At 44.6% G+C, this 12,101-nt stretch overlaps 1 protein-coding gene across 1 annotated transcript; it reads left to right on the top strand.

The window, feature by feature from the left end:
* Positions 1 to 76: 76 nt before the first annotated feature.
* Positions 77 to 11,206, top strand: LOC311104384 (cytohesin-3-like). The gene is made up of 13 exons (XM_084146202.1): positions 77 to 153; positions 1,226 to 1,308; positions 1,593 to 1,657; positions 2,287 to 2,353; positions 3,172 to 3,290; positions 3,422 to 3,502; positions 3,637 to 3,749; positions 3,960 to 4,108; positions 4,226 to 4,337; positions 9,392 to 9,468; positions 9,592 to 9,663; positions 9,951 to 10,099; positions 10,269 to 11,206. Exons 1-13 carry the CDS (start codon positions 114 to 116, stop codon positions 10,351 to 10,353), a joined length of 1,212 nt encoding a protein of 403 aa, XP_084002328.1. The 5' UTR covers positions 77 to 113; the 3' UTR covers positions 10,354 to 11,206.
* The last annotated feature ends 895 nt before the right edge of the window (positions 11,207 to 12,101 follow it).

Below are 12,101 nucleotides of genomic sequence, written 5' to 3'. Positions count from 1 at the left end.
TGTTTTGAGGATGGTATTGGCAGTGTAGCTTATGCCTTTCTTGCAGTAGGCTACAGTACTTCAACACTGACACGTTTCCTGTACAGCCACAGTCTCTCTCCAACACCTCCAACATGGGCAGCCAAAGAAAAGACAGCTTCCTCTGGGGAAAAGGTAAGGTTTTTACGTTTTACAGTCCATTTTGCAATTTAACATCCCAAATTAGGCTATAGTAGCTGGGGATTAACACAATGAACAACACATTAGTGTCTTTCTGTATGATGATGAAGTTTTGAAGTGTCAGTAGACAATGGGGGGTTGAGCTGTTGCTGTGAATATCTTACTTGAGAAATGAAATTGAAACACACTAATAAGAAAGTGTAATGATATAGTACCTGTCTTCACAATAGATACCCACTACAGTCTACAGTGAATATTGTGCTTTCAGTCTCTTTACCATGACCTACATACACTGTGTTATAAAGTCAGCAGTGTTCAATGGATACAAGTGGTTTGTTTTGATCACTTTTACCACAGTGATGAATGTTATTCAGTTTATTATAGCACCACCTGACTTTATAGAGACATATTGTTGTCATATAGCCTTCATATACCTTAAGTTCTCATTACTGACTATCGAGTATCGTTCAGAGGTGTTGCTCACGGTATAGTGTTCACACATCTAATTGTCATGGTAGATGGAGTTTGGCAATGTTGTATTATCTAGTTAATGTTGTATTGTCTTGTTATAATGTTGTATTGTCTAGTTATAATGTTGTAATGTGTAGTTATAATGTTGTATTGTGTAGTTATAATGTTGTATTGTGTAGTTATAATGTTGTATTGTCTTGTTATAATGTTGTATTGTTTAGTTATAACCTGAAAAGGGAGTAATGAATATGTATTTTAGGTGTGTCTATAACCCTCATCTAAAAACGGTGAGAAGCTGTTATGAGGGCAAGACTAGAGCAGATCAGCTACTAATGGACATTACTGGTGCTCATTCTGTAGAAAGAGAAGTTCAGCAGTTATATTTAGCTAGTGCTGAGAAGTGCAGTAGGTTGAGTTATGCTAGGGTTGGTGTGAGGGTGGTTGTCAAGGCACATTTCTCACACATTTGACATTTTCAGTGTATACAGGAAGATGTCTCAATTAGTGGTTTTGTCGGACTGCTTCATTTATGCATTTGATGATAATGATGTTTTCATCTGTGTGTTTATGTTTGTGTGTATAATCTATTCTACAGCTTCCACAATGCTTAGCTCAGTGGAGAGGCAGGAGATAGACACCATGAAGTTTCACAAGAGTGACCTATTAGATGACATTCAGGTACAGTAAATCATGCTCTCAACCATTGCTCTTTATGTACAGTCAAAATGCTTTATGAAACTGCATTTTGCCAGAATAAAACTAACTGTATTGTGACATTACCTACAACAGCTATTACATTCACAAAGCCTCCCTCAAAAGTTATGACATCTCAGAAAGATCCAGTTTTATGAATAGACTGACCCTGCACCTCTGTACTGTATGTGCCAAGGGCTTGAGTCACCTATGGTTAAAATACTATATATTACCATCTCATCCCTTTGACATCATTTCCCCTTGTATAGAAGCTGAGGTTGGAGATTGACACCGTCATGACGGAAATCCACAACATTGAGGCAGACGAGGAGAAGTAAGTTAGAGCTTGCACAATGGCTCATTCAGATAGGTTACCATTGACCAGTAGGCCTCTTCCTGTGTGGGAGAGTTAGCTACAGTAACACTTTGCAGTGTGTGGTAGCTTCTTTTGAATCTATCACAGCCCAAACACCAGATCAAGAATACCCCCAGACATCCATCTTGACAAAGAGGCTCCTCCCACATCTCTGATGTCCTATCCCTCCGTAACTCAAACTAAGAAAGATATGGAGGCATAGCCGCGGGAAGTAGTGGTGCAGAGGGTGCTGCACCCCCCCCCCCCCCCCTGCTGTGGTCACCTCCTCATCCTCATAAGTGGCATCTGGGGGCGTTGTCCTACAGAACAAGAACAGATTCTGCCCCCCATCTGTAAGGCCCCTCTGTATATGTGTGTTTCCTGTTTCTTCACTAGCAGCTACAGGAATGTGGTAAACCTCTTAAATGTCAGCAGCATGAAACACTGTGACATGTTCCTGGCTGGACAACCCCAGCTGCCTTCACTCTCACTGTGTGTCATCTCTGATACAGTGGACACATACTGTAGCTAGTATAACGCTTATGGGTAAAAGTGTTGTCATTAACCTTTTTCAATCTTTCTTCTGTTTTGTCTTTGTATCTCTTCAGCAAAAATGTTGTGAGAAACAAGAGGTTCTTATGTGGGAAAAAGAAATTCAACATGGACCCTAAAAAGGTGAGCTCATGTCACACACTGTAATTAGGGCCCTTAGTTTTTCCTGGTTCTCTGGTTAGGACAAAGTCAGGTCCCTACACATAACATAAACTGTATATAACATTACTCAATATGGAATACACTAAACACAAATACATACTGATCAGATATGTCCCGAAATGTGAAGTGCTTCAATTCTAGAATTAAAGTAGTAGAGATGTGTATAGTTATCACCTCTACTGACGGAGGCTTGCCACAGCTAGAAGGTCAAAGAGTTAACTGCAAGATGACAGAACAAATAATCTGACACAATAAATGAACGAATGTTGAGCGAGTGATGTGACTTATGTGCAGAAGTGCAAGCTGTGCGGGGGCAGCGAAAGGGGGAGAGAACGAGAGAGAGAACCACATCCTGTTCCGTGAAGAGGAGCAGAGGCGCACGCTCCTGCTCAAACCACAAACACTCCTCCTTTCCTCTCATCTGAAGAGAGGTCAAACCCATAATATAAAGTCCCCCTGGCCTGTATGACCACCCTGGAGAAAAGCCTGTGTTTGCGTGTGTGCAGAGGCAAGAGATCCAGTCAAGCAGATCATGGGTTTCTTTAGCTGGAAGCTCTGCATTGTTTAGATATAAGAAGATATATTGCTTCCAGTGGCTCTCTCTGAATGTCAGACAATGCATACAGAATGTTAATATGTGCATGACCACTACTGCACATCACAGTGCTTTGGACCACATTATGAGTTCTGCTATTTTTTATTTTAAGTATACGTCAATGCATTCATATCTTCCAAATTCATACATGTGTTCATTGACTTGTCATGGCCTCTTCCCCCAGGGTATTCTGTACCTGGTTGACAATGACCTGTTGGAGTGGACAGCAGAGGCAGTGGCTGAGTTCCTGTACAAAGAGGAAGGACTGAACAAGACAGCCATAGGGAACTTCCTGGGAGAGAGGTACACAATGCTTCTTAACATGACCAAGATAACGATGGCTTTGTTGATGGGGATAATGATGACTATCATAACCAGTCATTATCTCAATCATCTCCATCTCACTGATTTGCCTCTTGTTTGTGTTCATGCAGGGAGGAAATGCACCTTCAAACTCTGAAAGCCTTTGTAGAACTTCATGAGTTCTCCGACCTGAATCTGGTGCAGGCACTGAGGTTAGTTCTGCACTACACTGGTACATCTCTTACACTCATACATGAACATATTCTCATTATTAGCCTTTGAAAGATATTCATTTCCAGAGTAAATCCTGTCTGATCCCTGTCTGTTCCCTGGCTCATCCCTGTAGGCAGTTCCTGTGGAGCTTCCGTCTCCCTGGAGAAGCCCAGAAGATTGATAGGATGATGGAGGCATTCGCAACACGCTACTGTGACTGTAATGCAGGGGTCTTCCAGTCAACAGGTACTGTACAGTACTGTACTGCACAGGCACCAGCCTCCTCTACCATGCTGCTGACTACCTACACTGACAGATCAGCAAGACAGATGGGGAGGGGGTTGAGGAGTACATTTTGAGGCATATTCAAATCATTTCTCAAAAGTGAGGCTGATTAAGGATGCAAATAAATATCATTGACCCAACAGTAATAAAATGTGTGGGTGTTTCAAACAGACACCTGCTACATCCTGTCCTTTGCCGTCATCATGCTGAACACCAGTCTCCATAACCCCAACGTGAAGGACAAGCCCACTCTGGAGCGCTTCTTCAGTATGAACAGAGGCATCAACAACGGGGGTGACCTGCCCAACGACCTGCTCATGGTGAGGCCTCAGGGGTCAGAGGTCAGGAGTTAACTCCACTCTCAGAATGTGACCCCTATTTGGTTGTTATTGTCTGTAGCTGTAGTTAACTCTCATATACTACCTCATTAAATCCAGAAACTCTATGAGAGCATTCGGAACGAGCCATTCAAAATCCCAGAGGATGATGGGAACGACCTCACACACACCTTCTTCAACCCGGACAGAGAGGGTTGGCTGCTCAAAATGGGTGAGATGATTAGCAATATCACTAGCTGAGAGAATTGTCTTATCATTGTGCCATTACCAAGCATTAAAAATAAGCTTACCACTGTAAGGTTCTGTATTTATTTTATTAGTTCACCTTGTGTTCTTGAACGTAGCGCTGTTTCTTTGTGTTCTTGAACGTAGCCCTGTCTTTCATTTTTGTTCATTGATTTCACCTGTGTTAGTTACTCACCTGGTCTCATCAGCTCCTTATTTAGTTCAGTTCTTTCTGTTTGTGCCTTGTGAGGTATTGTTAGTTTTGTACTAAGCCTTTTCCTAGCTCGTTTGTGAGAACCAGTTTTAGCCTTCAGTCCTAGTTTTGTTTCACCTGCCTGTTTGCCTATCTGTGTATGACCATTGCCTGCCTGTGACCACGATTCCTGCCTTCTGCGAAGGCGTAATAAACACCTGCCGCGCTCTGCATAATAAACACCTGCCGCGCCTTGCGCGTGAATCTACACCTTTTTCTCCCTGAGTATTCATTACAGAATACCTCACCAAAAACGGAATGGATTCAGCGGAGCTACTAACCCGGCAAGAGGAGCGTATGGAGGTAATCGGCCATCTTCTCTGCCAGCCTATCTCTATTCCTCCGATGCCAGGTATCGTAACTCATAGCCCTCCTTCATTCATATCCATGCCCGGAAAATATGACGGTTCACCTGGGAAGTCAGAATTTCTGATGCAATGCAGCAAATACATTGAGCACAACCCCACTAACTTCGCCACCGACAAGAGCAGGGTGGATTTTGTTGTGTCTCTACTCACAGGCAAAGCCCTGGATTGGGCCACCGCCATATGGACTGCCAACAGCACAGAACTCGGATCCGAGACCCATTTCCACACCCTCTTCAAAGAGGTTTTCGATCACTCTCCATCCGGTCGTCCTATAGGTGACCTCCTCATAGACCTTCAACAAGGACGCAATTCAGATGCCGTGTATGCCCCCGAGTTCCGCACCATGGCTGCAGGGAGTGGATGGAGTGAGGCTGCTTTACTTACCGTCTACTGAAGAGGGCTCAACAGGGAACTTCAGGCGGAGCTGGCCTGTAGAGGTGACCTTCAGGATTTAAATCAATACATTCGTATGTCCATCTCCATTGACCACCTCATTGCCAACCGCCGAAGAACTCTGCCACCCAGGAACCCGAAACCTTCTCTTTCCATGATTCCGTCATCCCGCCCGAGTCTTCCAGAGCCCTTGCAGTTGGGTCATGCTCCTCTCCCGTGTATTGAACATCAAAGGCAGATCCAAGAAGGGCTCTGCCTATACTGTGGAGGGAAAGATCATCTACTCAGCCATTGCCCTGTTCGCCCCCCACGGAGAGATGAGAAGGGTCCCACCGCTGCCATGCAGGTAAGCGGATCCGTATTTCTAAATATCTCCCAGAAGCAATTCTCCATCCCAGTATTGATAACCGTGAAGGGGGTTACGAAGTACGTAGAGGGCTTGCTAGATTCGGGAGCAGCAGGTAGTTTTATCGATCACCAGCTAGTACAAGAGCTTGACATTGATCTTACACCTGTCACCCCTCCTTTAAGGATTAACACCCTGGATGGGCAGCCATTGGGCACGGGCTTCATTACGCACCTGACACAGAGCGTTATAATTTATAATTAAAATAATTAAAATAATAATAATAATAATAATTTGCCATTTAGCAGACGCTTTTATCCAAAGCGACTTACAGTCATGCGTGCATACATTTATTTTTATTTTTTTTGTGTATGGGTGGTCCCGGGGATCGAACCCACTACCTTGGCGTTACAAGCGCCGTGCTCTACCAGCTGAGCTACAGAGGACCCTCCAGATTGGAGTCTTCCACACCGAAACCATTCAACTCATGGAACTCTCATCCCCCAAACAGCCACTCATCCTCGGACATCCCTGGCTTTGTCGTCACGGCCCTGCCATCTCGTGGCGACAAGGTGAACTACTGTCCTGGTCTTCTACATGCTTCACCAGTTGTCTCAACCTACCCTGCAGAGCCACCACCATTGAGGACTCTGCCTTTGCAGTGCCACCCACCATACCATCTGAATACGTCCAGTACAGCAATGTCTTCAGCAAAATCAAGGCTTCCACTCCGCCACCACATCGCCCAGGGGACTGTGCTATTGACTTACTCCCTGGAGTGTCCCCACCAAAGGGCCGTGTTTACCCCCATATATCCCGGAAAATGAGGCAATGGAGGACTACATTGATGAATTACACGAAAATGGTTTAATTCGTCCTTATTTTCCGGCTGCGTCCAGCTTCTTCTTCGTTGGAAAAAAGGACGGTGGTCTTCGTCCATGTATTGATTACCGTTCCCTGAATGACGTTACGGTCAAGAACTGTTTCCCTCTTCCTCTGATCCCAGCGACCCTTGAACAAGTGGGCCACGCCAACATCTATTCAAAACTCGACCTGCAGAGTGCTTATAACTTTGTCCGTATACGTGAAGGCGACGAATGGAAGACAGCCTTTATTACCGCACGAGGGCACTACGAATACCTGGTCATGCCCTACGGCCTTACTAACACCCCCAACGTCTTCCAATCCTTTATGAACAAGGTTTTCCAGGATATGATCAACCGCTTTCTCATCGTCTACATTGATGACATCCTGATTTACTCCCTCTCCTTGAAGGAACACATACAGCATGTACAAAGGGTTCTTCAACGGCTCCTTGACCATAACCTTTATGTGAAGACTGAAAAGAGCACCTTCCATGTAACCTCAGTAAACTTCCTCGGTTTCGCACTGACACCTGGAGGGGTCAGCATGGATGAGAACAAAGTCACCACCGTCAGTAACTGGCCCAAACCCACCACCGTTAAGGAACTCCATCGTTTCATTGGGTTCTCCAACTTCTATCGCCGGTTCATTCGGAACTTCAGTTCTGTTACCGCTCCCCTCACTGCCCTTACCAGCCAAAAGACCCGGACCCTTCAATGGACTGATACCGCACTGACTGCTTTCAACACCTTGAAACGCCTCTTCACCTCAGCTCCTGTCCTTCGCCAACCTGATCCGACCCTTCCTTTCACCCTGGAGGTGGATGCCTCCGAAGTAGGAGTAGGAGCCATACTCTCTCAGCGGGTGGGAACACCTCCAAAATCACATCCTTGTGCCTTCTTCTCCAGGAAGTTATCCCCCGCTGAGAGGAATTACGATGTGGGGAACAGAACTCCTCGCCATCAAGCTGGCCCTCGAGGAGTGGCACCACTGGTTGGAGGGCGCACAACATCCCTTTCTCGTCCTAACAGATCATCGTACTCTGGAATATATCAGAGGGGCCAAGAGGTTAAACTCCAGATCGCTGGGCTCTCTTCTTCACACGCTTCCATTTTCATGTTACTTACAAAGAAAAACGTAAAAGCTGATGCTCTTTCCTGCCAGTTTGACCTTCCGACCAGTAACTCAGACCCTACACCCATTCTTCCTTCCTCTTGCATTATGGGACCGATACAGTGGGAGGTGCACTCTGACATACAAGAAGCCCTAACCTCAGACCTGGCTCCTCCTGAGACACCAGCTGGGAAGAGTTACGTACCAGCAGCTGTTAGACCCCAACTGATGCAATGGTGTCACACGTCCTTGGGGTCAGGACATCCGGGCATTACACAAACCACCGAACTTCTAGCCCGTAAGTTCTGGTGATCCTCACTGACATCCGACATCAGGGATTACGTACTCTCCCAAACCAAAAGCCCTTCCGGTAAGCTTCAACCTTTGCCAGGACATCGTCTCTGACCGCGGGCCCCAGTTTGTCTCCCGGGTGTGGTGGGCCTTCTGTGACCGACTGGGGGTCGCCCTCAGCCTCTCCTCCAGGTACCATCCCCAGACCAACAGGCAGACGGAACGCCTGAACCAAGAAATAGGGAAGTACCTCCGCCAACAATGTTCTGCCTCTCCACACGACTGGAGTCGGTATATGGCCTGGGCCGAATACGCTCAGAACTCACTCATGCATTCATTCCTCCGCCTTACTCCGTTTCAGTGTGTCCTTGGTTACCAACCCCCCATGTTTCCCTGGGAGGCGGAGCCTGGTACTGTCCCAGCTGTCAACGACTGGTTTCGGCGTAGTGAGCGGGTATGGGAGACCGCTCACCGGCATCTGCAGGAAGCCTCTAATATCCAGAAATGCTTTGCCGACAGACGCCGCCGACCTACGCCACTCTTTCACCCCGGACAGCGTGTGGCTCTCTACCAGAGACATCTGGCTCCGCCTCCCCTGCAAAAAGTTCTGTCCTCGCTTCATAACCCATCGCATCAACTCTGTCACGTACCGCCTCCAGTTACCCCGTCCGTATAAAATCTCCTCGTCCTTCCATGTGTCTCTGTTTAAAACCGGTCACCTACAGTCCTCTTCATCCACCTGTCTCAACCCGCAGTGCGCCCCCACCGTTGGACGCCTTAGAGGTTGCATCCACTATCTAGTGGACTGGGAAGGTTATGGGCCTGAAGACCGGTCCTGGGTCCCCGACCAGGACCTCCTCGACCCAGAGATGATTCAGGCATTCCACTGTAACCGTCCGGATCGTCCCACTCTGTAAGGTTCTGTATTTATTTTCTTAGTTCACCTTGGGTTCTTGAACGTAGCCCTGTTTCTTTGTGTTCTTGAACGTAGCCCTGTCTTTCATTTTTGTTCATTGATTTCACCTGTGTTAGTTACTCACCTGGTCTCATCAGCTCCTTATTTAGTTCAGTTCTGTCTGTTTGTGCCTTGTGAGGTATTGTTCGTTTTGACTCTACTAAGCCTTTTCCTACCTCGTGTGTGAGAACCATTAGCCTTCAGTCCTAGTTTTGTTTCACCTGCCTGTTTGCCTACCTGTGTATGACCATTGCCTGCCTGTGACCAACGATTCCTGCCTTTTGCGAAGGCGTAATAAACACCTGCCGCGCTCTGCACGTGAATGTACACCTTTTTCTCCCTGAGTATTCATTACAACCACACAATGATCTGATTTCCTTTATGGAGCGTGTTGGATGTAGAATTTTCTGATGAAACTTCATTTGTGTAATGAAATGTTAACTTTTCCTCTCTGCAGGAGGAAGGGTGAAAACATGGAAGAGGCGGTGGTTTATTTTGACAGACAGCTGTCTGTACTACTTTGTGTATACCACAGTGAGTATGCTATACCCCCAACTTTGTCATAGAGTTTTCCAGTAATGGAATTTAGGATAAAAGATGGTAGTAGTTACTGCTAAATTATAGTCCTTGACCAAACCATCTCTCCTCCTCCCACAGGATAAAGACCCCATAGGGATCATTCCCCTTGAGAACCTCTGTGTAAGAGAGATAGAAGACTCAATCAAACAGGTACTGTGTATTCCACTGACTGCATATTTCTTTCTAAGGTTTATGGCAGTGCCACCTGTTCTATGATGTTTCAGTCTCATAGCTACTCTCTTAGCTGTCACGGCACTGTATGACTCATAGCATCAGTTCTGTATGAGGAAGGATGGGTTTAACTGGAAGATTAGGAGTAATTAGACCAATACACTATGGGATCATTTCTTTTTTGGAAAAAAGTTATTACAAGTAATTTGGCTTGGGTGTGTGTTTTGTGAACATTTGTATGCATGTGTGTGCTTCTTTGTGAGCAGAATTGTCTAGAGATCTACAACCCCAGAGGGCAGAAGATCAAGGCGTGCAAGACAGAGAACGGAGGCAGGGTGGTGGAGGGGAAACACCAGTCCTACAGGATGAGTGCAGCCACAGCAGATGAGAGAGATGACTGGATAGGCTCCATCAGGTCAGATACCTCAACCCAGGCTTAACACATACCTGTATTACACATATACACTTCACAAATGACTTGGCTTGTAATGCTGGCACCAGGCCACAACTGGCAATCAATGGGATAAAGTGAACTTGATGATGATGATGATTTGGACACTTATTTTTCTCTGTCTTTCCCTCAGAGCAAGTATCACCAAGGACCCCTTCTACGACCTGGTGTCATTGCGCAAGAGGAAAGTCATCAACAACAATGCTTCACAGGACTGAGACATCAGACATGATATAAAGCATCACAGGAAATGAGTCCGGTAATGATCTGTAGAGGTCTGTCTCCGTAACAGCCAGTTTGTTGAAATGATGGACTGGTCCAAGTAAATTGACATGGAGTTTAAGATTACAATGCTGTACAGTACAGCATTACTGCAATACTGTAACTCAGACATGTTACCCAAAATGAAAAAATAGAATTGTGATCTGTGTGTGGTTTACAGCTGTCAAACCAGAAACTCCCCATACCTCATACTGTAGGTCAAATTTAATGGTTCAAATTAGAGTCGCTCAGTCTGTTAAATTACTAGTAATTTAGAAAGTGATTTCTGTCATTATTTCTTAGAAATAAGAAGTTAGAAGCATGTGGGAGCGAATCAGTTGTACTGAAAAGGAGTTGCAAACCAAAATAAGTGTGTAGCACTGTAAGAATAATGCATAATTCTATAAGGACAGATTTGAACATATAATTTATAACGCAAAGTTAATAAAATGTTTTATATAGTTGTTTCTGTACAGTAAGCATAGAACAAAGGGAACATCACGTAAACATTACGGAAATGCAGCACCTTTTCACCTTGCATCAGGCTCAGCAATTTCAGTTCCTAGAAAACCTCTGCACTACTAGCCATTTCCTCTCACAAGGGTATATAATTAGTGTTACGTGGACACAACTTCAACACTGATTCAGTGTTGTGACGTTATTTCATTGTCTTAAATGCATTGTATTAATATTTTTAGAAATATGTACAGATTTATTTTTCAACTCATAACATACGTATTTTGTAAATACTGTATTATAATAGAAAGTTATTTTGCACATTGCCTTTTAAGCACAGACAGTGATAATACAAATGTCTGTATACATGCCTTAATAATGTTGAATGAATAATAAATAATACATACATATTCTATTCAAATGTGTGTACTTCTTTCACAACAGATGACAGATTATAATGATCAAACGGACCTAAAAAGTGGGCCTAAAGACCTTTCTCTTTAGCAAGGCTTTATGTTGATAGCGGTGCTCCTTGGTGTCCTTGTTCCTTTGTAGCGTCAGCTGTGTTCTTTATCAGTTTCCGTCTAGTATATTTTTTATTATGCACTTTGAGATTATTCTGTGTAATGAAAAGCGCTTTACAAATGTAATACAGTGCCTTAAATAATAATATCATACAGATCTTAGCTATATACTGAACAATAATATAAACGCAATATGTCGCATGTTTAATGAGCTGAAATAAAAGATCCCTGAAAAGTTCAAAATGTTCTCTAATTGTTTTGGTACAAATGTGTTTACATCCCTGTTAGTGAGCGTTTTCTTCTTTGCCAAGATAATCCATCCACCTGACAGGTGGGGCATATCAAGAAGCTGCATAAACAGCATGATCATTACACAGGTGCACCTTGTGCTGGGGACAATAAAAGGCCACTCTAAAATGTGCAGTTTTGTCACAACACAATGCCATAGATGTCTCAAGTTTTGAGGGAGCGTGCAATTGGCATGCTGACTGCAGGAATGTCCACCAGAGCTGTTGCCAGATAATTTAATGCTCTTTTCTCTACCATAATATGACGAGGTGTGAAAGAAGGAGTCAGGCGCAGGAGGTAAAATACCGAAGTCCAGAGTTTAATCTGTTTGCATAAATCAAACGCCCCAAGCATCAAACGAAACTGTACAAGGGAAAACATCCACCTTGGCAATAACACAGTGAAATGTAGCTCAACCGAGCTACAAGCTCTCACAA

The sequence above is a fragment of the Coregonus lavaretus genome, assembly GCF_964263955.1.
Source record: "Coregonus lavaretus genome assembly, chromosome: 28".
Lineage (NCBI taxonomy): Eukaryota > Metazoa > Chordata > Actinopteri > Salmoniformes > Salmonidae > Coregonus > Coregonus lavaretus.
The sequence above is the reverse complement of the archived record's forward strand: the minus strand, read 5'-3'. Positions and strand labels throughout refer to the sequence as shown.